The following is a 25,316-nucleotide window of genomic DNA, read 5'->3' as shown; positions in this document are numbered from 1 at the left end:
AAAACTGACTCTAGCTTTTAGGCAAAAACGTGTTGTTCTACTGCGCATGCGCAGCTGTCAATCGGACAAGATGGCGACGAGCAATGGTGGTGGGATGGAAGTGGATGGGGCAGGTAATCATTTGTCTAGAAGACATATTTTATATGTCTGACTATCAGGAGGTTGTATATATATTGTGAATGCACTTTGGTGACGGTGTTAGCCCATGTTTAGATTGCATTAATTTGGCCTGGCTAGTATGTGTTTTTTTACTTCAGCTAGGATAGCTAGCTAACGTAGCTAGCTAGCTATCCTAGCTGAAGTAGAAAAACAAATACTAGCCAGGCCAAATTAATGCAATCTAAACATACCAAAGCGCATTCACTAACTTAGCCAGCTAACGGTAGCTGGCTAACTAACGTCGTTAGCTAGTTGTCCTAACGTTAGCCATCAAATTTAGGTAACGTTGCAGTAACGATATTGCTTTTCTTTAGTTAAAATAATTTCTTGTTAACTAAAATTATGTACCTCAACTGCCGCAACATTGTTGACCGAGTGGCAATGTTTGTAAACATGCTTATCTTATTCTTAGACACTAGGTGCTAACAACGTCTTTTTTTTCCAGACTTAATTAGAATGCGCAATAGTTGGTCTTTCCTAACATATCAAGTATTTGGCTACATATCTCCAGCTTCCTGATCACATTTTTATCTTTAAGTTGGATCATTCATTGTTACTAAGCAAACTGTAAATCAGGGCAGTTCTATGGTGACAGAGGTTCGACCGCATCTACAGTAGATATTATATCTGTAGTTACGAAACGTTGCATAGCTTGTCAGAAAAGTTCATTTATTTATCGACACTCGTTATTGGCTCTGCAGAAACCGGTTCTTGTCAACAAAGTTTTTGTAAAATGTTCACTGGAAATGGTTAATCATGTTTGTATGGTTTGTTTAAATTTCGTAGTGATTCCGTTTTGTTTCTTGCTTAGTTACTTATTTGTTAATAGTACAATATAGTACAATCTCTATAAAACTTAGCCACAACTGGAAATGCGTCTCTTTCAGGTTTTTACACCATTAATTTCTTCCATGATGGAATTTTTAGATCCCCTTAAAATAAGGTTTGTGTTTTGTATAGGCTTACCTCACAAATTCCATAATTAAGTAAATGTATATAAGACAAGTTGTCTTAATTAAGTCAAAAAATATTATTTTGGAGAGGTAATTGAAGCAAATATGTTGACAAACGTCTCCTTGTCCTGGCAAAGATTAACATGGTCACTGGAGTAAACCAAAATGAAACACAGGCCTTATTTGAAGTGATTCTAAAATTCATTATGGAATAAATGAATGGTGAAATGCAAAAAGAACCAGTATCACATTTTCTGGTAGGCTTTATGGTGATTATGACGTGTTATTCAGTCTATTTACCTGTACTAACAACCGTATTGTAACAACTGTCCAAGTGAAACAATATTCAATAAGACAATAACATAGATTCTAAGTTTGCGCTGAGGCAAGTTGTAATGCATCTGTCACATTTAGCACGATGAAAAACATTAAATGAAACCCTACTTTTCTCTATTGGTCCCACAGCCAGCCCCAGTGTTATGGCCTCTGGGGTCACTGGGAGTGTCTCTGTTGCCCTGCATCCTCTTGTCATTCTTAACATCTCAGACCACTGGATTCGCATCCGCTCCCAGGAGGGACGACCCATGCAGGGTATGTGAGCTGATCAGCTTTCAAGTATATATTCTCTGAAAACACACAGTCTTTAAGTCCAAAAACAACCCCAAAAGTATTTAAGTCACTAACTCAGTCTCAATCCACAAATCAACAGATATTCATGTGATTGCTTCCAAACCAATTTGTTCCAGTAGTTACTTGTAAATTTTAATTTAAAACTGGAAAAGCAATTTAGAAAAGAATTATAATTTATGGGTAGACTGTTCACTCTTATTTACAACTGGCCTTATTTTCATGCTTTTGTTTCTTGAAGTTTATCTTTCAAATCTTCTTAAATCAATTGTTTTTAGTTACTGAGAATATCTGATGAAACAAGTGACAAAGTTATCAGATAACAAATTGGATGAACTTTCCCTTTAGTTTTTAATGTTTTTTTGTTTGTTCATTATAGTAAACGTTTTGTGGATGAAGCAGTGTGTGATAACATGTCGTCGTCGTCGTCGTCCCCCCATCTGTACTGATCATTTTGTTTGAAAAGACGCATTTTAGGGCTTGCATAAGTCTTGACACTTGCCCTCTAGCCAACAGCTTTCCTGCCTTGCATGTACAATGCTGGTAGGTCAGCTGAGATTGACATTATATATCATAGTTATTGAACGGGTGCATACACAGCTCATCAGTGTGTACTTTCCCTACCCTGTGGATTTTCATTCACAGTGACTAATTGCATTGTGGATGGGGTTGTTCCAGGTGTCTAAGTTAATGCCTCTAGTCCATGTGTACTGCTGCAGCATGGGTTTTAATCTGGACCACTGTTCAGAAAAACTCTCCCTTCTATCTGTCACCACTTTCTGGTCCTATAATGCATAACATGGTGGGGGAAAAATGAATAAAGGCATTTCCACTGCCAGTTGTTCCATATTAAATTGTATAGATTCAAAAATCAGGGGTCACCCAAGGTCCTTGAAATGCTTAAAGTACTTGAAGATACTCAGAGATTTCAGTAAAATATCTCATAATTGAGTACAATTTATTCCCAAATTATTCAACTTTTTCTGAGATGAGTGTGAATCACGTGGAAGCTGCTTTTCCCAGAAACAGTAATTTTTCTACAATTGTAGCCCCCCTCACAGTCGCATTTGTTTCTGTCAAAAATGGCAGGTAAAGGAAAATCCAGGAAGTTTGAAAATGTATTTTACCTGGTACTGGCTTTTGTGAGATGTGAATAATATTAATATTGACCAAGTTGTGTTAACAAAAAAGTTGGGACACTGTACGATTGTGAATAAAAACAGAATGCAATGATGTGGAAGTTTCAAATTTCTATATTTTATTCAGAATACAACATAGATGACATATCAAATGTTTCAACTGAGAAAATGTATCACTTTAAGGGGAAAATGAGTTGATTTTAAATTTCATGGCATCAACACATCTCAAAAAATTTCTGGATGAGAGCATATGTTGTTTTAGAACTTGGATATAACTGTCAGCATTGATGGTGCCTTTCCAGATGTGTAGGCTGCCCATGCCACTCGCACTCATGCAACCCCATACCATCAGAGATGCAGCCTTCTGAACTGAGAACTGATAACAACTTGGGTTGTCCTTGTCCTCTTTTGTCCTGATGACATGACGTCCCAGTTTTCCAAAATGAACTTAAAATTTTGATTTGTCTGACCACAGTCCATTTTGCCACAGTCCATTTTAAATGATCCTTGGCCCAGAGAAAACGCCTGTGCTTCTGGATCCTGTTTAGATAAGGCTTCTTTTTTGACCTATAGAGTTTTAGCCGGCAACGGCGAATGGCACGGTGGATTGTGTTCACCGACAATGTTTTCTGGAAGTATTGACATAATAAGTTGCAAATTGGTCTTCCAGCTGTTCCTTATCTGTACATTTAACTTTTCCGGCCTCTTATTGCTACCTGTCCCAACTTTTTTGGAATGTGTAGCTCTCATGAAATCCAAAATGAGCCAATTATTGGCATGACATTACAAAGTGTCTCACTTTCCACATTCGATATGTTATCTATATTCTATTGTGAATTAAATATAAGTTTATGAGATTTGTAAATTATTCCATTCCTTTTTTACTCACAATTTGTACAGTGTCCCAAATTTTTTGGAATCGGGTTTGTATAGACTGAAGGCGAAAACACTGAAGGTGAACGTTAACTGTGCCTTTATTGCGCACATACTTTAAACTTGTCAATTCACAAGCTTGCAACTGTACTGCACATCTTGGTCTTTTTTTGCCTCCCAATAACTAGCTTATCCACAATTATCTTTTAAACATAACTTGTAGGTATTTGTTAACCAGCTACCTGTCCCATATTTGTTGACTACTACTCTCACTTAAAAAAGCTATATTTATAAACAACATTTGGTTTTTAGTTATGACATAGCCAACAGTTTTTCTTGAAATCGTTGTACCCACTGAAGTCTCTTGACCATATGTGATTATCAACACACTGCACTGAACATGCCCTTTTAATACTGGCGTTGTCAGTTAAACTATCCACAATAAGTGTAATTTTTACTTAAATATAGAGGCAAGACTGCACAAAACTGCTGTTGCTGTCAGTGTTTCAGCTCATTTTAGCTCAAAATGTTTGGTTTTCTAATTTTATGCACTTTGACATCGCTGACAACGTTGCTGCTCATCGCCGGTTTGTTCTTTTTACTTCAGTTGGATGCATTCCTTCTCCGATGTGTGCACATACGGACCAGTGCTACAGCGTTCGATTAAGCGCTTGCCATTTTTTGGTTGTGGTTGTGATGACATTTATTTTCACTCTAAACCTGCAAAATTATCATATAAAATATTCTCTAGTATTTGAACCATGTATGGCATAGACAGTTGGTTTTGGACAGTTGTTTTTCTGATGCAATTCTATATTGAATTGGACTATCTATATTCATTTTAAATAAATTGATTTTTTAATGGGTGAAGTAGAAACATTTAAGAAAAGAGAGATTTAATACTTAAGTGTTTATACATGGGCTGGTTTACTTTATTGCTTATTGTTAAGTACAAAGGTAATACATAAATAGTATGGTGATCATATTACATTTTAAAGATTAATTGACAGTATATGTTGGCATTACTTGGTTTAGGTGAAGTCCTTGGAAAAAAAAAAATGGTGCTTTAATTTGATTTTGTCAGGACTGTATATGTAGCCTGAAAAGATCATTGACATGGGCCTGTTTCTATATTTATTTTACACTCATATACTTTTGGCTTTCAAAGCTTGGATGAAAAACCTTATTACTGCTTGAGAACAAAACATCTCATCAGTGATGTGGATAAACTGCATTGTATGGTAGAGGCTACAGTTAATGGAACATGTTCAGTGGACTTTTGTATAACCTTAGTTTCAACCAACTGTTTTACATTGCATTTCCCCTCTCTACCAGTAATTGGTGCACTGATCGGGAAGCAGGAGGGCAGAAACATTGAGGTGATGAACTCCTTTGAGCTGCTGCACCAACTGGTCGATGACCGAGCAATCATTGACAAGGAGTACTACTACACCAAGGAGGAGCAGTGTGAGTTTGTTCATTTCACTAACCTTACCATACCAAGAAAATGTTGGTTGTCGTCTACTCCTCTTTATAACCGATTCTGGTGGAAGTTCAAGGTCACATTTTAGGCAGTTAGCTGTTATTCCACACAACTTACATATGTTATTGATGGCATATATTTAGTGCCTATATTACTTCAAAGATTACTTTTTGTTGTGAGCCAATTAGTGATTGTGACTGATGGTCTGAGGTAGAGAGCAGGATACATGTGTTAAAAACTTTATTCTTACTATAATTTCCTCTTCACTACCCTGTAGTGACAGGGAAGTTTGACTCTTTTTGCAGACTCTGAATTCACTGAGTTGTTCACTGAAAAAGAGCACACAGGAACCTCTATTGGCAGACGATGAACTGAAAACTCAAATGGATTATACAGCCTCTCATTAAGCTTTTTATTTAACAAAACGTCTTTATAATGCGGCTGCCGTTATCTGTACACAGCAGCCGTTGGTTGGAGCACAGCTGGAGGACCACTTACGATACAAATGATATAGAAATCCTCTGATTGATACAGTTGAACGAAACATTAAAAAGGACTTGTTACTCTCGAGCCAGTAAAAAGTCATTCCAAAAGAACAAATCATTTGCTTAAACTCCACATCTAGTGACAGCAGACCTGCTGAGATTATTGGCTGCTGTTCCATTAACCTTTCTAGGTTCCCCAGCACACTGTTCCACTGGGTCACCATGTCAATCAGCAGCTGGTGTGAAGGCAGGTCTGGCAATTTCTGCTTCTCTTTAAACACATAGCTGGCTTTAGTGCTATGGCGAAATTGTTTTGCAATGTCCATCACCTGATCATGCAAGCATGCGATCATTGTAAGTTTTAGAGCAGCCTGCATGGCTGAGTTGAATGTCTGTGTGAAACAGCCAGCGTGAAGCAGCTCTATAAATACCTCAATGCATATCAAATGTGTAGCATTGCCCATCGCAATGGCTGGTTCTTTCATCCCACTCATTTAACAACTCCAAAGAGGAAATGTATAGATTTATATAGTTGTATTTCTGTATTTTAACAATCGATTTCATGATGTCTCCACAAGAATCCCAGTTTATTGGAAAAAAATCATTTGAACCAAGTGCTAGCCAACAAGATTGAGTGACTCGTGGTGGAAGGCTACAGAAAATGACAAACAAACCCTAGATAAGGGTGGGCAACTTGGATGGTGTTGGGGGCCACAGAAATTATGGAATGGTCATCAGGGGGCCACAGATTAACTTGGAACACACAAACGTCCATGTGTTGTATGTAATTATTAACCCTTTGAACACTATAGGTTTTTTGACTGTTATTACTATGATATTTTGGCTTGTACAGAGACTTCTGTAATAGGTATCATCAATTTTTTTATGCACACTCTCAGCTACATCCTCAGAAAGACATCACAGCAGCTTTCTGAGACCCTGAAATTACAGTTTTATATGTAAAAAGGCAAAAAATGATTTCAAGTCTATTTCATGTTTTATTTCCAGCATAGATTCCAACAAATTTACAGCCTTGTTCCTTAAAAACAAATTTAAGGTCAAACATGATTATTTTTCTGCTTTTTGTGTGTATATATCCTTTGATACTTTGATACTAATCAGTGTAATTTCAACCATGGGTTCATATACCACTTGTCACTAAAATGTTTGTAAATTGTGATTTAGTGTGTGGCTCTATAGAGTGGGAGAACAGCTCAGTGTCTTTCACCAACTGCAGCACAGCACATTACACCGTAGACTATTGGTGGCAAACTTGTTCATTTTGGGTTCCGACTGAGAGTTGACAACAAGCAGGTTGACTACTAAGCATTGACTGAGAGTTGACTACTAAGCATTGACCATCAACAACATTCACTAATCAAATAGTTGTATTTATTTGTGATTTTGTATGAAGTATTAGTTGTAGACCTAGTGTCTTTTTTGTCACTGCAGCATAATCTATTTGAATCTTTATTCGATAAAAGGAGTCGTTCAGAAAAATAGTTATTTGGAAACTGCGCATCATAACGCACCTGGGTCATTGGAATTGGATCTTTAGATCAAAAGGGAACATTGCCCCCTAGTGGCCCTCTTCTTTCTGCAGCATCTGCTCAGAGCCAAACCAACAGTGGGATGGAGGATGCAATGCTGCTGGCCCAAAACGAATGTGTGCTCCATTTTCTCTCCTGTGTAATAGTTTCTGACATTTTGATGGATCTCAGTTAAACAGGTCTTCAAAGACATGGAATTTCTCGGCTGGTATACCACGGGTGGTCCATGCGACCAGTCAGACATCCACATTCACAAGCAGGTAGGTAGATAAAAGAAAGAAGTTGGAATTTGTTTGTTGTTTGGCCATCTGTGCTCTATATCCTTCTTGGCTTTTCCTTTCTCTTCGCTTCAGGTGTGTGAAATCATTGAGAGTCCTCTCTTCCTCAAGCTCAACCCAATGACAAAACACACAGATGTGAGTTTATGTTAAATATTATCATTGAAATTAGTAGTGTTACTGAATTTCTTTATATGTATGGGGGGGAGGGGTTTACAATTATATTGTTAAATAAAGGTTTGACGTAAGACAGGTACTTAGTATGATATAGTGGAAGTAGCTTCTCGTGTGGGCTAGGGTGGTCCATTGATCTAAGTACATGTGGCACATGTGGCTCTCTAGCATGGTTGCAATTTTTTTATATTTAATAAAATTGTCTCTTTTACAATGAAGTATAAACATTTCAGAATATGTCTGTTTATAGATGTTCTAAGTATGGTAGTTATAACCTATATCTCATCTCCCCAGCTTCCTGTCAGTGTCTATGAGTCTGTCATTGACATCATCAACGGAGAGGTAAGCTTTCTTACCGCACACAGCCCACTGTGGTTATTACGACTGTCTAATTTGTAAGACTTGCCTGTTTTTCTGTGCGTCCCAATCCCAGGCAACAATGTTATTTGCTGAGCTGGGGTACACTCTGGCTACAGAAGAGGCTGAGCGAATCGGGGTGGACCATGTGGCTCGCATGACTGCAACGGGCACCGGGGAGAACTCTACAGGTAAGGATTATTTTCCCCGTTCTGCCCTTGCTAATGTTGCTACACAGTGTGCGAATCATCCCGCTTGGTAGCACAACTCAAGTGAGTTCTCATAGACCGCTGTTATTTAAGATTCTTACATATGCTTCTTTTCATGGTACCCAGCTTACATAGGCTTAATAAGGGATGAAATTTACAGTATAGAAATTAAGAAGATTAAATGTAGATATGTATGTACACACACAGAAATACTGTTTTCTACACTACTCCACATTTTTTATAGATTTGCTTTCTGTTTTTTAAACCCGTCTTACCGAGTAGTAATTTTAAATATAGTAGATTAAAACTGAAGTTCATTCTCAATCTCCCTAATATTAAAACTCTAAATATCAACTCCCTCTTTTATGATATTTAACCTAACTAGTTTATTGGCCGGAGGCAGTATCCCAATTCTTAGCTGAGCACACAAGGATATTTTTTTCTTGTTAGATGAAAAGTGACAGAGTTCTGGATCATTGGCATTTTTTATATGTTTCCCCTTTTTGAGTTTTAGGTTTTAGTTGCATTTCAGTCAACCATCTTACTTTGTAAGTGTTACTTTTTGTTTGATCATGATCATGTTGACATTGCACTGTAACTTAATTTTATTGTGTTGTAGGTTTGCTTTATTAAATATGTAATATAGTTCCTTTGTCCATGGGTAGTTGTTTTCTTACAGTTGGAATACCTATTTCATTATCATTTCCTCTGGCATAGTGATAAATCAGTTGCATAAATGAATCCCTTCACCAAACTGTGTTATCTCATAGGGCTCCAATCCCATATCTATTTGAATAACAAGGCTTGAGACAATCTGGTTCAATCTTATACTTTTTTATGAAACCCTAGGTTTACCAGAAAATTTCAAAATAGGAAACAAAAAAAATATATAGAGCTGTAAATATATAATAGCCAAGGTCTGTAAATATTTACAATTGACCTTCTGCTGCAAAATGCAGATGGTATGGTCAAAGTTAGGCAAAAAACACATTAATCTTTGGATCTATTCTGCCTTGTGTCAACCGTACAGGCTGGTGTTGTAATGGTGTGGGGAATGATTTCTTGGCACACATTAGGTCCCTTAATACCAATTGAGCTTGTTAATTTTAATGCCACAGCATACCTATGCATTGTTGCTGATCATGTGCATCCCTTCTTGGCCTCGGTCTACCCATTTTAAAATGGATACTTCCAGCAGGACAATGCCCAGTGTCACAAAGCACAACTAATTTCAAGTTGGTTCCACGAACATGACTGTTCTTAGTGACCACAGTCCCCACATATCCAGTATCTCACAAAAGTGAGTACACCCCTTACATTTTTGTAAATATTTGATTATATCTTTTCATGTGACAACACTGAAGAAATTACACTTAACTACATTGTAAACTAGTGAGTGTACAGCTTGTTTAACAGTAAATTAGTTGTCCTCTCAAAATAACACAACACACAACCATTAATGTCTAAACCACTGGCAACAAAAGGGAGTACACCCCTAAATGAAAATGTGTCATGTGACTCGTTAGTGTTACAAGATCTCAGGTGTGAATGGGGTGCAGGTGTGTTAAATATGGTGTTATCACTCTCACACGCCTTCATACTGGTCACTGGAAGTTCAACATGGCACTTCATGGCAAAGAACTGAGGATCTGAAAAAATAATGGTTGCTCTACATAAAGATGGCCTAGGCTTATAAGAGGATTGCCAGGACCCTGAAACAGAGCTGTAGCACGCTGGCCAAGACCATACAGCTGTTTAAAATGACAGGTTCCACTCAGCACCGGCCTCTCCATGGTTGACCAAAGAAGTTGAGTGCACATGCTCAGCGTCATATCCAGAGGTTGTCTTTGGGAAATAGACGTATGAGTGCTGCCAGCATTGCTGAAGAGGTTGAAGGGGTGGGGGGTCAACCTGTCAGTGCTCAGGCCATACGCCACACACTGCATCAAATTGGTCTGCATGGCTGTCATCCCAGAAGGAAGCCTCTTCTAAAGATGATGCACAAGAAAGCCCGCAAACAGTTTGCTGAAGACAAGCAGACTTAGGATATGGATTACTGGAACCATGTCCTGTGGTCTGATGAGACCAAGATAAACGTATTTGGTTCAGATGGTGTCAAGCGTGAGTTGTGGCTACCAGGTGAGGAATACAAAGACAAGTGTGTCTTGCCTACATTCATGCATGGTGGTGGGAGTGTCATGGTCTGGGGCTGCATGAGTGCACTTCATTGAGGTACATTGAATGTACTGTGACATACTGAAGCAAAACATGATCCCCTCCCTTTGGAGACTGGTCCGCAGGGCAATATTCCAACATGATAACGACCCCAAACACACCTCCGAGATGACCACTGCCTTGCTAAAAAAGCTGAGGGTAAAGGAAATGGACTGGCCAAGCATGTCTCCAGACCTAAACCCTATTGAGAATCTGTGGGGCATCCTCAAACGGAAGATGGAGGAACGCACAGTCTCTAACATCCACCAGCTCTGTGGTCATGGAGGAGTGGAAGAGGACTCCAGTGGCAACCTGTGAAGCTCTGGTGAACTCCATGCCCAAGAGGGTTAAGGCAGTGCTGGAAAATGATGGTGGCCATACAAAATATTGACACTTTGGGCCCACTTTGGACATTTTCACTTAGAGGTGTACTCACTTTTGTTGCCAGAGGTTTAGACATTAATGGCTTTGTGTTGTGTTATTTTGAGGGGACAGAAAATATACACTGTTATACAAGCTGTACACTAACTACTAATTGTAGCAAAGTGAAATTTTTTCACATGTAAATATTTGATTATATCTTTTCAAAAATGTGTGGGGTGTACTCACTTTTGTGAGATAGGACCTGGACGACTGTCCATAACCATGACATGAGGAGAGCTCTTAAAAAAGTGAACCCTCTGAAGTCACTAGGGCCAGATGAAATTCCTGGCCGTGTCCTCAGGGGGTTCGCTGACCAACTAGTGGAGGTTTTCACCTCCATTTTCAACCTCTCCCTGTCTCTGTCTGCAGTCCCTTCCTGCTTCAAACAGACCACCATCATCCCTGTACTGAAGTAACTTTCCATCACCTGCCTGACCGACTACCGCCCTGTAGCACTGACCTCCATCATCATGAAGTGCTTCGAGTGGCTGGTCAGAACTCAAATAAAGTTGTGCTCAAAAGTTTGCGTACCCTTGGAGAATTGCTAATGTATGTACCATTTGTAAAGAAAACATGAGTGAGCTGGCAAAACACGTCTTTTTTATTTCTTATGGGATTCACATTCAACTGTAGGTTATAACTACAGGGCCTACTGTACCCCGTGCCTTTAGAGCTCACACACCCCAAAACATCAGTCAGCCACCACCATGCTTCACAGTGGGGATAGTATTCTGTTCATTATAGGCCTTATTGACCCCAATCCAAACATAGCGCTTGTGGTTGTGACCATAAAGCTCTACTCTGGTCTCATAACTCCACATTACAGTGCCAGAAACTGTGAGGCATGTCAAGGTGTTTTTGGGCATATTGTAACCTGTCTTTTTTGTGGAATTAGTACAGTAAAGGCTTCTTCCTGGCAACTCGACCATGCAGCTCAATTTTTGTTCCAAGTATTGTTGTATTGTGCTCCTTGAAACAACCACACCGTCTTTTTCCAGAGCAGCCTGTATTTCTCCTGAGGTTACTTGTGGGGTTTTATTTGTATCCTGAACAATTCTTCTGGCAGTTTTGGTTGAAATCTTTCTTGGTCTGTCTGACTGTGGCTTGGTATCAAGAGATCCCCGAAATCTCCACACCTTAGTGTTTGAACAGTACTGACAGGCATTTGCAAGACTTTTGATATCTTTTGATATCCTTTTCAATCTTTATGAAGTTCCATTACTATGTTATGCAGGTCTTTTGACAGTTCTTTTCTGCTCCCCACGGCTTAGTATCTAGCCAGCTCAGTGCATCCACGTGAGAGCTAAAAAACTCATTTACTATTTATACACAGACACTAATTGCAGTGTGGAGTGCGTCATCGGCTGCCATCTTCCCTCCATGCAAGGCATGTACAATACACAATGCCAGAGGATAGCACGGAACATCATCAAAGACCACTGCCACCCAGGCTTTGGTCTGTTCGCACTGCTGGAAGACGCTACCGGTGCATTGGAGCACTCACCATCATACTTGTTTTTTTCCTTCAGACCAAGACTCCTCATCCAACAACACAGATTCATGATTGTGCTGTTCACACATGAACATTCCAGATGCTCTGATGTCTTTTCAGATACTTTCAATGTACACTAGAATATTCCCTCTCATTTCCCATTCATAAGCATATTACTCTTAAATATATCTATATTATTCAATGCCTCTACCCATATTGTGCATTCTCCTCCTAAGTTGCTAGTTTTCTTTATGTACATTATAGCCATACTTGCTGTATCTATAATATTTAATTATACTACCCATTTGCTGCTAGTTTTTCAGTACTCTTTTTAAATTGCTGCTAGTTTTAGAGTGTTATGTATATTATCACTTTGAATTTATTTATCTTTGCTATATATTGTGCTTTTTGTATTTTTCTTAATTCTTAGACGTCGGGTGCCATGTCACAAAAATGTCATTGTGCAGGATGACGCTGTGTTATTCAGTACATTTAACAGAGAAACTTGAAACATGCCTGAGTCAGGCACAGTTATTTCTGGACAAGGTACACTACTAGGTTTCAGGAAGAACAATAATAGGAAACGGACACAGATCATAATATTTAAATATCATACTACGTAATTAGCATATAATGTAATCAGAATATAATGGTTCAGTGTATAATAGACTTAAAACCAAACTTCGTATGTCAACGCCCCTTCTACTCCAATACACATTGAGCAAGATGATGTCTTTAGAAATCACTTTACCTCAGAAGGTGAAGTCCAACTGGCATTTTGAACCATTTATTTAAAAAAAGAAATATATATATTTATCTGGCAACAAGTCTCGGTCATCTAAATATAAGTATTATGGTGTAAAAGCGTTTTCGCCTGCAAAACCATACTTAAAGTATGTTGAGACAGGCATTCAGGTAGTTGTTAAGGGTTTAACGGTTCTTCTTTATTTCCTCTTTCAACAACATCTTACATGAACATGTCTTTCCAAAAACTCTTTAAACATATACCTGTCCTGGAATATGCTGGGATTTTCCAACTTATGGAAGTTCAACTGATTATGTTTCTGTCTTTTTAAAGTAAGTGCATTATACTTAAAAAAAGACTGATTGCGTTCTAGCTAATCTGCCGCTAGCGACTGCTGAAGTAATTTAAATCTGTTATGGAGGGTTAATTGGGAGTTGCTGGGATGAGTCATGGCCTTAATAACATCTATAGCATGAATTTGGTGGGAAACAGGGTAAAATAGAAATGGAATGAGATGCATGAAAACCACATTTATTTTGGTTTATAATTAATCACTATGAAATGTTGAATGGACACATAGTAACCGCTTTCTTTCTGCATCCAAAAGTGGCATGTGTGACTTCTGTGTTAAGTATTGAAAGGAGTCCTGTCCCTCTAATCCCTTGTTTCTTGAGCCAGAAAAACATAACCCCTGACTTTTTCAGTTTTTTATTTTCATTTATTTTAAATTTAACCATTACATTTGTTAAACTGGTAACTTGTACCGTTACCTTAAATTAAGACTTCAAAGCTTTTTTTGTTTCTGGTTTCAACTTTGATTATAGAATCTGACTTTGTGGCTAAGGATCCTAGTAGAATCTCTGTACTGCCCATCGACATCACCATCTTAGACCACTGGGATGCACCTGTACCCCCTTATTGCCTGCTCTTAAGATAAGTCAAAACAATTAAACACTTTCTCCCCGTTATCGTTCTCTCTTTTCTGTGCAGTGGCCGAACATCTCATAGCTCAGCATAGTGCAATTAAGATGCTACACAGCCGTGTGAAAGTCATCCTTGAATACGTCAAAGCAGTGGAAGCAGGTAAGACTACCAATGTGATAAGTGAAGAATGACAAAAATAATGAACCTCTAGAATGGTGAACTACCATGGATGTAATTTCCAGCCCTTGCTTCAAAAGATATTTGTTAGAAATATTCCAACAGCAAGATCTCTGTTAATAATTTTTTTCTGATTTGGTACGACTCAGGCGAGGTGCCATTCAACCACGAGATCCTCAGAGAAGCCAATGCCCTGTGCCATAGACTGCCTGTTCTTAGCACCATCAAATTCAAGACTGACTTCTACGATGTAAGTCATCTCCACCTTGGCACTTGACAAAGCTCAGTTTCTGGTGTGAACATACAACTCCGAAAAAAATAAAGAGACCACTACACCTTTTTCTTTCTTTTCCAAAAAAGTTGAAAAAGAAGGGTTTGAGTGAGGAACAGAAGCGTTCAATTTGCAGTGGTCTCTTTATTTTAACCCTTTTGTTCCTCACTCAAAACCTTCCTTTTCAACTTTTTGGGAAAGGAAAGGAAAAGGTGCAGTGGTCTCTTAATTCTTTCCGTAGCTGTAAGTGTTGTTTTGAATAATAGCTGTATCAGTTAGATAACTATATATTTATGGCAAATACACTACTGTTCGAAGGTTTCGTGTCACTTAGAAATGTCCTTGTTTTTCGAAAGAAAAACACATTTTCAGTCCATTTAATAACGTCCCATTGATCAGAAATACAGTGTCGACGTTGTAAATGTTGTAAATTACTATTTTAGTAGGAAATGGCTGATTTTTTTATGGATTATCTACAACCCTGTTTCCCAAAAAGTTGGGACGCTGTGTGAAAAGAAAAGGAAAACAGAATTTAGATAAGATTCCAGATTAGATTATTGGATGGCTGTGCTTCAGGCCCTAAAGCAGCACTGCATTAAAAACAGACACAATTCTGTTGTGGACATCACTGCTTGGGCTCAGGAGCACTTCCAGAAACCATCACCTGTAAACACAGTACGTCGCTGCATCCTCAAATGCAAGTTAAAACTGTACCATGAAAAGAAGAAACCATATAAAAACAAGATCCAGAACCGCCTCCACCTTCTCTAGGCCTGAGCTCATTTAAGATGGATTGAGGCAAAGTGGAAAACAGTCCCTTGGTCTGACAAATCCACATTTGAATATCTTTTTGGGAATCATGGATGCTGTGTCCTCCAGACTAAAGCTGGCTTGTTATCAGTGCACAGTTCAAAAGCCAGAATCCGTAATGCTATGTGGGTGCATCAGTGCATATGGCATGGGTGACTTGCACATCTGTGAAGGCACCGTTAATGCTGAACAGTATATACCGGTTTTGGAGCAACATATGCTGCCGTCCAGACTAGGGATACTTTGGTACCAAGGCGATGCCAAAATTCTGAAAACATGACAGTACAGTACCATAGGTACCAGGGATACAACACGTGAAAGATGGCAGCAAGTGCAGCTGCAGCTCTGCCTTGACTCGTCGAATAGGAAAACAGTATGAGTCATGTCTGGAAGTTCTTTGCGTTCGAGGCGGTTGATCAAGGAGTAATACATCAGCAAAAACCTGTATGCAAATGGGAAACTTTTGAGACTAAAGGAGGAAATACTTCCAACTTAGCGAAGCACCTCAAAGACAGACATCCAGATTTACTGTTGCTATTTTTATGTTCAGCAATATAGTTTAACCTGGACATTTCCTCAACTTGTGTCTGGTGCTTTTCTTATTTTAAGGCTATGTGCCAGTGCAGGACTTGATACTTGGAGCCTGATCAGTGTTCTGCTTATTCTAATCTTTAGCCTATGTTTACCTTTTTATTTTGTAGTCTACCTCATTTTTTCATGTCTCGGCTGGGTATTGCAATTGAAATGCTGTACCGTAAGTTGTTGATTGATTGTATTTTAAGCACAGCACTGTTTGTTTTAAATACTTGAAGGCTACATGACACTGTTGTTGTTTTTTGTAATTATGTTTTTATTAAAGGAGTGTATGTTGAAGTACATGGGATTTATTGTTTTGTTTTAGTTTTTTACCATGGTATCGAATTGGGTATAGAGAATTGTGGAATTTCACTGGTATTGGTATCGACTACTACATTTCTGGTATTGTGACATCCCTAATCCAGACAATGACTTTTTCAGGGTAGGCCTTGCTTATTTCAGCAACACAATGCCAAACCACATTCTGCACATACAGTGTTAAAATGCAAGGTTCTTGTGATGTAAAAGAATGACACAAAAATAAATAATGTCTGGGCTCTGGCTGGGCCATTCCAAAACGTTAATCTTCTTCTGGTGAAACCATGCTTTTGTGGATTTGGATGTGTGCTTTGGGTCGTTGTCATGCTGAAAGGTGAACATCCTCTTCATCTTCAGCTTTCTAATGGGCGCCTGAAGGTTTTGTGCCAGAATTGCCTTGTATTTGGAACTGTTCATAATTCCCTCCACCTTGACTAAGGCCCCGGTTCTTTGTAAGAAAAGGCTTCCGTCTTGCCACCTTACCCCATACCCATTCATATGAAGAATACGGGAGATTCTTGTCTCATGTAGCACACAGCCAGTACTTGCCAGAAATTCCTGCAGTTGCTTTAATGTTGCTGTAGACCTCTTGGAAGGCTCCCTGACCAGTTTTCTTCTTGTCTTTTTATCAATTTTGGAGGGACATCAAGTTCTTGATAATGTCTCTGTAGTTCCATATTTTCTCTCTTTTGTACCCTTCTCCTGACTGATATCTTTCAACAATGAGATCCCTCTGATGCTTTGGAAGCTATCTGCGGACCATGGCCTTTGCTCTGAGATGCAACTAAGAAAATGTCAGAAAAATCCTACTAGAACAGCTGAACTTTATTTGTGAGTAAACAGATTCACTTTCAAAGATGGCAGGTGTGTAATGACTTCTATTTACCATGAGTTTGAATGTGATTGGTTAATTCTGAACACAGCCACATCCATACTTATACACTTATGCAAACAGGTTTTTTGAAGGTTTCTATTTTTCATTTTTTCCCCCTTGAAGATTTCAGTTTGTTTTTCAATTTAATTGTTCACATTATAGGTCACAAGTGGAAAAAGTTCTGAAATGATTTATCTTTGTCTCCATTCTTTTACATCACAAAGAAATTTCCAGACCTGTCACCATTGAAAACATTTGGCGCATTATGAAATGAAAAATATGACAAAGGAGACCATGAACTTCTGAGCAGCTGAAATCCTTTATTTAGCAAGACCTGGAATAAATTTCACTTTCAAAACTACAGGAATTGGTCTCCTCAGTTCCCAAATGCTTACAGAGAATTGTTAAAAGAAGAGGTGATGCAACACACTGGTAAAGATGCACCTGTCTCTACTTTTTTGAAATGTTTTGCTGGCATCAAATTCAAAATGGGCATGTATTTTCCCCAGAACAGTAACATTTCTCAGTTTCAACATTTGATATGTTGTCTTTGTACCATTTTCAGTTAAATATAGGGATAAATGATTTGCACATCTTTGCTTTCTCTTTTTATTTGCCTTTTACCAGGCGTCCAAACTTTTTTGTTGTACATAGGCGTACAGAGGCCCATTATCAGCAACCATCAGTCATGTTCTAATGGCATGTTGCATCTGCTAATACAGATTCATAATTATAAAGGCTAATTGATCATTACAAAAACCTTTTCCAATTATGTTAGCAAAGCTAAAAACTGTTGTGCTGATTAGAGAAGCATTAAAACTGGCCTTTAGTTGGTTTAGACTTGCCTCTTTACTGTTGATATTGAAACTCATGTTTTGTGGGTATTATTGCTGGACCTAAGCGTAAGCGGAGCCGGGCCTAGAAGAGTGAATGTCTCTTACGGAGTCCGTCCCTGACTGACTACCCCTTGTTAAATAGCGTAGTGATTAGAGACGCGGGCTCCAGAACAACAGGTCCCGCGTTCGCTTCCGGTAACATACTAAACTCATTATGACGTTCAGGACAGAAAATACTTTGCTGGCTACAACTTTACGTAGCTACGTCATAGGAAGCCTGAAATAAAACGGTTCTGGTGGATATTAAGATTTGTTCAGGATTGACAAACACTTGGCAGGCTTCACGATTCTCTCATCTTTTCACTTGACAGAAAAATCAGTTATTGTTAGTGATGGCCATTCCGTTCTCCTAGCAGCAGGATATTATGCTAGCAGTGCTAACTCAGATCTTATTTAAAAAAAAAAAAAAGCCATCATTGAACTATATAAGTTAATATAGTTAACAATCTTGTCTACATTTTATGTTTAATGTCCGTTCCAATGTTATTCTTGTCTGTTCTTTTTCAAAGACTAGATTAACTACAGTGGGGAGAACAAGTATTTGATACACTGTCGATTTTGCAGGTTTTCCCACATACAAAGCATGCAGAAGTCTGTCATTTTTATCATAGGTATTCTTCAACTGTGAGTGACGGAATCTAAAACAAAAATCCAGAAAATCACATTGTATGATTTTTAAGTATTTAATTTGAATGTTATTGCATGACATAAGTATTTGATAAATCAGAAAAGCAGAACTTAATATTTGGTGCAGAAACCTTTGTTTGCAATTACAAAGATCATATGTTCTTGACCAGGTTTGCACACACTGCAGCAGGGATTTTGGCCCACTCCTCCATACAGACCTTCTCCTGATCCTTCAGGTTTCGGGGCTGTCGCTGGGCAATACGGACTTTCAGCTCCCTCCATAGATTTTCTATCGGGTTCAGGTCTGGAGACTGGCTAGGCCTCCTTAGTTGCCCTGGCTGTGTGTTTCGGGTCGTTGTAATGCTGGAAGACCCAGCCACGACCCATCTTCAATGCTCTTACTGAGGGAAGTAGGTTGTTGGCCAAGATCTCACGATACATGGCCCCATCCATCCTCCCCTCATTACGGTGCAGTCGTCCTGTCCCCTTTGCAGAAAAGCATCCCCAAAGAATGATGTTTCCACCTCCATGCTTCACGGTTGGGATGGTGTTCTTGGGTTGTACTCATCCTTCTTCTTCCTCCAAACACGGCAAGTGGAGTTTAGACCAAAAAGCTCTATTTTTGTCTCATCAAACCACTTGACCTTCTCCCATTCCTCCTCTGGATCATACAGATGGTCATTGGCAAACTTCAGACCGGCCTGGACATGTGCTGGCTTGAGCAGGGGGACTTTGCGTGGGCTGCAGGATTTTAATCCATGATGGCGTAGTGTGTTACTAATGGTTTTCTGTGAGGCTGTGGTTCCAGCTCTCTTCAGGTTATTGACCAGATCCTGCTGTGTAGTTCTGGGCTGATCCCTCACTTTCCTCATGATCATTGATGCCCCACAAGGTGAGATCTTGCATGGAGCCCCAGACCGCGTGAGATTGACGTCATCTTGAAGTTCTTCCATTTTCTAATAATTGCGCCAACAGTTGTTGCCTTCTCACCAAGTTGCTTGCCTATTGTCCTGTAGCCCATCCCAGCCTTGTGCAGGTCTAAAATTGTATCCCTGATGTCCTTACACCACTCCCTGGTCTTGGCTATTGTGGAGAGGATGGAATCTGTTTGATTGAGTGTGGACAGATGTATTATATACAGGAAACTAGTTCAAACAGGTGCAGTTAATACAGGTAATGAGTGGAGAACAGGAGGGCTTCTTAAAGAAAAACTGACAAGTCTGTGAGAGCCGGAATTCTTACTGGTTGGTAGGTAATAAAATGCTAATTAATTATTTAAAAATCATACAATGTGATTTTCTGGATTTTTGTTATAGATTCCCGTCTCTCCCAGTTGAAGTGTACCTATGATAATAATTACAGACCTACATGCTTTGTAAGTAGGAAAACCTGCAAAATCGGCAGGGTATCAAATAGTGGTTCTCCCCATTGACTGCACTCGTTTCAACGGTGCGGTAAAGGGAATGCAATACCGTCCCGCTGCTCAGATTCTCCGGCCAATCTCCCGCTCCATTGTCCCCTCACTCGCAAACAAGACCCCGAGATACTTGAACTCCTTTACTTGGGATAACGCCTCATTCCCTACCTGGAGGAGGCACTCCATCGGTTTCCTGCTGAGAAACATGGCCTCAGATTTAGAGGTGCTAATCCTCATCCCAACTGCTTCGTGCTTTGCTGCAAACTGGTCCAGTGAGTGTTGAAGGTCACAGACCGATGATGCCATCAGGACCACATCATCCACAAAAAGCAGCGATGAGATCCCCAACCCATCGAACTGCAACCCCTCCCCACCCCGACTACGCCTCGATATCCTGTCCATGAAAGTTACAAACAGGATTGGTGACAAAGCGCAGCCCTGGTGGAGGCCAACCCACACCTGGAATGAGTCTGACTTACTTCCCAGGCCTCCTCCAGGATCCTTGCAAGAGTAAAGAGCTAGTCGGTTGTTCCGCAACTAGGACGGAATCCGCATTGTTCCTCTTCAATCTGAGGTTCGACTATCTGCCGAACCCTCCTTTCCAGTACCTTTGAGTAGACTTTCCCAGGGTGGCTGAGAAGTGTGATACTCCTGTAATTGGCACACACCCTCTGGTCCACCACCACCCCGGTCCGCCACTCCTTTGGCACTGTCTCCGACTCCCACACAATGTTGAAGAGGCGTGTCATCAAAGACATCCCCTCCACACCCAAAGCTTTCAACATTTCTGGATGCATTTCGTCAATCTCCGGAGCTTTGCCACCGTGGAGTTGTTTAACTAACTCAGTGACTTCTGCCATGGAGATTGACGATGCTTCCCCATCAGCCTCCAGCTCTGCTTCCACTATAGAGGGCATGTTAGTGGTATTTAGGAGTTCCTCAAAGTGTTCCTACCGAAAGTCCTTCTCCATGGCTTCCCCAAACTCCTCCCACATCCGTTGTTTTGCCTCTTTCACAGCAGAGGTCGCAGCCCTTCGGGACCGTCGGTACACTGCAACCGCCTCCTTCAGTCGGACGGCTTCCCTGACCACCGGTCACCAGGGTGTTCAAGGGTTACCACCCCTTGATGCACCTAAGACCGTTAGACCACAGCTCCCCGCCGCAGCTTCGGCAATTGAGGCTTTGAACATCGACCACTCAGGTTCAATGCCCCCAACCTCCACAGGGATGCCAGAAAAGCTCCGCCGGAGGTGTGAGTTGAAGATCTTTCTGACGGGGGCCTCCTCCAGACGTTCCCAGTTCACCCTCGCTACCCGTTTGGACTTTCCTGGTCTGTCCAGAGTCTTCCCCCACCCCCTGACCCAACTCACCACCAGATGGTGATCGGTTGACAGCTCCGCCCCTCTCTTTACCTGAGTGGCCAAAACATGCAGCCTCATCACAAAATCAATCATTGATCTTCGGCCTAGGGTGCTCTGGTACCACGTACACTTATGAGCATCCTTATGTTCGAACATGGTGTTTGCTATAGATAATCCATGACTAGCACAGAACTCTAACAACAAACGACCACTCGAGTTCAGATCAGGGAGGCCATTCCTCCCTATCACGTGTCTATCCAGGTGTCTCCATCATTGCCCACGTGTGCGTTGAAGTCCCCCAGCAGAATTATGGAGTCTCCTACTGGAGCCTCATACAGGACTCCATTCAGGGTCTCCAAGAAGGCCAAATACTCCGAACTGCTGTTCGGGGCATATGCACAAACAACAGTCTCCCGCCACATGACTTGCTAATACGCTTTTAAAGCATACAGTGGCAAAAGCCATAAAGTTCATAGATACTATTTGTGGTGGAGGTAAACTTAATAAAAGTTACTCATTTTAACGCTAGCTAATGGTGTCTAACAAAATATTCAAACATGGCGTGATGTTAATAAGTGCAAATAATATAGTGTGAAGAGGCTATACTAATGCCCAGCATGTGTGCAGTTCGGTGGCGTATTGGTTAACGAAAGGGCAGCCACGATTAACACATTTTATTGTGGGCTGGCTGAACTAGGCTCGCCTGGTTTCTTGTTTAATGAACCTTCCAGTTGAGGATCTGTGACACGTATTTTTCTCAAACTAAACACACTAATGTGTTTGTCCTCTTCCTCAGTTCTGTACCAGGGCCTCCCACTCTCTTTCTATGCTGGTTAGAGTCCATTTGCGCTGTTCTGTGAAGGGACTAGTAAAAGAAAATCTGCAGTAAATAAGATCTGCATTTCCAACTCATTACCAACCACAATAGTCATTTACAACATCATCATTGTCTACAATGTATATCTGATCAGTTTGATTTTATGTAAATGGACATGGAAAATTGAAAATCTTTTTTTTTTTTTTTTTTATAAGAGAGTAAAGAGTCATTTCTTAGTGACCCCAAACTTTTGAACGGTGGTATTTGTTTAGAAAGTGTTGTAACTGAAAGAATTGGGATGCTAAATGTATAGTCTATTCTATTTTTCAAATTAGTACTTTCATTGTATTGAATATCAACTTTTTGCCTTTTTACACAATTTCTTTGTATTTGTTGTATGGGGGATAAAGGTAAACCCCTTCGAATGCTACTGAATGGACCAGTAGGAGAATTAGTGCAGAATCTATAACCTTTTGTAATAATGTAATATCTAATAATCTGACTCCATATTGTTTGAAAACATGCACAATCATAAATGACCACGATATGCTGGAAGTTCTTAGAAATGGTAGCTTATCTTTCATCACAAGCCAAACATTTCAAAGATCATGTGTTTCACGGCCTACATTATCCTCAATGCTCCTCATCAGTGAAGTACAGAGAACAAGTGAATGTGTAGCAACCCAGAACTCATGGATGATCAGTCTGGTCACTTCGATTTACATATGTGCCTAAATCAGTTATCATAATCGGCCATAAGGTGTAGGTCGTTTAACATGTTACATGAACCATACTGTAAAATAACGTGTTCCTGGGACTACACAGAAGGTTACAACATGACTCAGGGATGACAAGTCGATTGTGTTCTTGGGCCTAACCAGTCTGTCTCAAAATCCAGGACTCAAGGATGACATGTCTGGTCGCTTAGATATACTTGTGTGTGTAATAATCAGTCGCCCTCAGAGCTTGAGGATGAAGGTAAGCGAGGAATGCTGTGGTAATCTATATTCCAAAGTAATACAATTTATTTAAATCAAGTAATAAAAGTTACAATACAAAACTTGGTTACATACCAACACGATTCAACGTCCTCCCAACTAGTCTAACAGTCTACTAAGTATACCGTAAATATTGTAAACACTATAGCACAAAGGTCTGCTAGGAGCTTCTGTTAAAGATAGACTCCAAGAACAAAGTGAAGCTTCCCTATTTATCCCCACCAGACAGGTTGATTCCAAACTCCCCATTGCATCTATAATAGGATCACCTCACCTTGGCTAAACAGTGAAAACAAAGAAACTGACATTCACGCATGTACATATATTAAATTATCAAAATCCAAAGCTAGGCCCATGGTCTTGAAGGATTCTTCATCCAGTAAACATGTACCTGTTATAAATGATGCATAACATGTACAGCATTGAAACCTATTGGAGAGTTCATCCCATTATGGGACACACATTAAAAGACCAAATATCATAGGCAATGAGCAAGGTATGCGGTACCGATCCCTCCATTAAAAGAACAATCAAACGGGTAGTGGGTGGGTTCACGCCCGCTTTTTGTGAAACCAGCACGCTTCAGAACTGAGTGACTAATCTAACAATTCAATAATCAGTATGAAATTTTATATTGTGATAGGAGCATTCCTGAATGCCATGGTACATCGCTGACCAATGACCACTTGGGTTTCCTGTCTTAATTGACTATGCTAGTTAAGCAGGATACATTTTGTGGAATAAATAAAAGTTCTTACACTTGATCACAGCATTAGGATTGTGTAATCCTTTGAGCATGCGCAGACAGGTTAGAGTTCACACAGCACTGTAAATGAATATTAACCCTCTTTTTACCCCTCTCCCCAGCAATGCAATGATGTGGGACTCATGGCTTACCTAGGTACCATTACCAAGACCTGCAACAGCATGAACCAGTTCATCAATAAATTCAACGTCTTGTACGATAGACAGGGGATCGGCCGGAGAATGAGAGGACTGTTCTTTTGAGCGGCACTGCGAGAGAATGAGATGGATCGAAAGAAGGTCACAAACACTGCAAATTATTTGCTTGTCTGTATTTTATGTTAAGAGTAACACTCTTGATTCATGTGCACACACATACAAGGGAACATTCCGTTCTCTCCAAACCTGCTTACTGTTTTCAAAGATAGCACAAGCTAGAAGTGTCTCAAAGGACACTTGTCCATATCGTAAAACCCAACAAAAAAACAGGAAGTAAACCATGTACAAAATTGCTCGCATTCATACTCACCACTTGTTAAACATTTGTGAGTATGCACATTAACAAATCCATGTATATGAACAGAAATTACATTTTCCTCTTTTTGCTTTGTTTTGTTGTTCCATGTTTCTGTAAGTAATAAATAATCTGCTGATTTTTCGTGGTCTTTGATTCCCCTATTTGTTCAGTAAAACATTAATTGGCCATTTATTGATTAAATAAAAACTAGTAAAAAACTGAACTATGTAACAATTTCCATTGAACAGATATGTTTGTCTGACCAAATCCCTGGTTTGTTCCAACCAGTTTGTGAGTGGATTGGAACTGGAGTATAGCACACACAACTTCTTGTGAGCCCAACTTTTGTCATCCCAATTTCGATTTGTGGTGTGGTTCTTAGATAAGCCAAATGGAAGCCTCCAAAATCATAGAAGTAGAAAGGATTTTTCTTAAATTATTTAGAAAAAATTTACAGATCTGTTAAGATTAATGTTTTATGGGGTAAATTATTTGAAGCAACTTAAACATTCTGGGTTTTTTTTGTTTTTTTATATATCAGGTCTCACTATCTCCTGACTGCAGTTTCATTTTACTTCAAGACAAATACATTTGTGCTCATACGTTTGCATACTCTGGCAGATGCTGTGAAATTTTGGCATTGATTTTGAAAATATGTCTGATCATGCAAAAAATCTCTTATTTAAGGATAGTGATCATATGAAGGCATTTATTATCACATAGCTGTTTGGCTCCTTTTTAAATTACACTGATAACAGAAATCATTCAAATGGTCCTGATCAAAAGTTGACATACCCTAGAATGTTTGGCCTTGATAATGACCCACAA

General features: G+C 39.7%; 1 protein-coding gene across 1 annotated transcript; it reads left to right on the top strand.

Moving 5' to 3' along the window:
* Positions 1–10: 10 nt before the first annotated feature.
* Positions 11–24,629, top strand: cops6 (COP9 signalosome subunit 6). Its single transcript, XM_010866360.2, has 10 exons — positions 11–113; positions 1,578–1,703; positions 5,087–5,218; positions 7,441–7,529; positions 7,623–7,685; positions 8,016–8,063; positions 8,155–8,269; positions 14,152–14,244; positions 14,412–14,512; positions 24,095–24,629. Exons 1-10 carry the CDS (start codon positions 47–49, stop codon positions 24,233–24,235), a joined length of 975 nt encoding a protein of 324 aa, XP_010864662.1. The 5' UTR covers positions 11–46; the 3' UTR covers positions 24,236–24,629.
* Positions 24,630–25,316: the final 687 nt, after the last annotated feature.

Source organism: Esox lucius, chromosome 4, assembly GCF_011004845.1.
Source record: "Esox lucius isolate fEsoLuc1 chromosome 4, fEsoLuc1.pri, whole genome shotgun sequence".
NCBI lineage: Eukaryota > Metazoa > Chordata > Actinopteri > Esociformes > Esocidae > Esox > Esox lucius.
The sequence above is the reverse complement of the archived record's forward strand: the minus strand, read 5'-3'. Positions and strand labels throughout refer to the sequence as shown.

Bases quoted from the DNA above. Each gene is read 5' to 3' on its own strand.
- cops6 (XM_010866360.2), top strand. From the start codon at position 47: ATGCGCAGCTGTCAATCGGACAAGATGGCGACGAGCAATGGTGGTGGG. The intron at 114-1,577 runs GTAATCATTTGT...TTGGTCCCACAG, and splicing joins GATGGAAGTGGATGGGGCAG to CCAGCCCCAGTGTTATGGCC. The intron at 5,219-7,440 runs GTGAGTTTGTTC...GATGGATCTCAG, and splicing joins CTACACCAAGGAGGAGCAGT to TTAAACAGGTCTTCAAAGAC.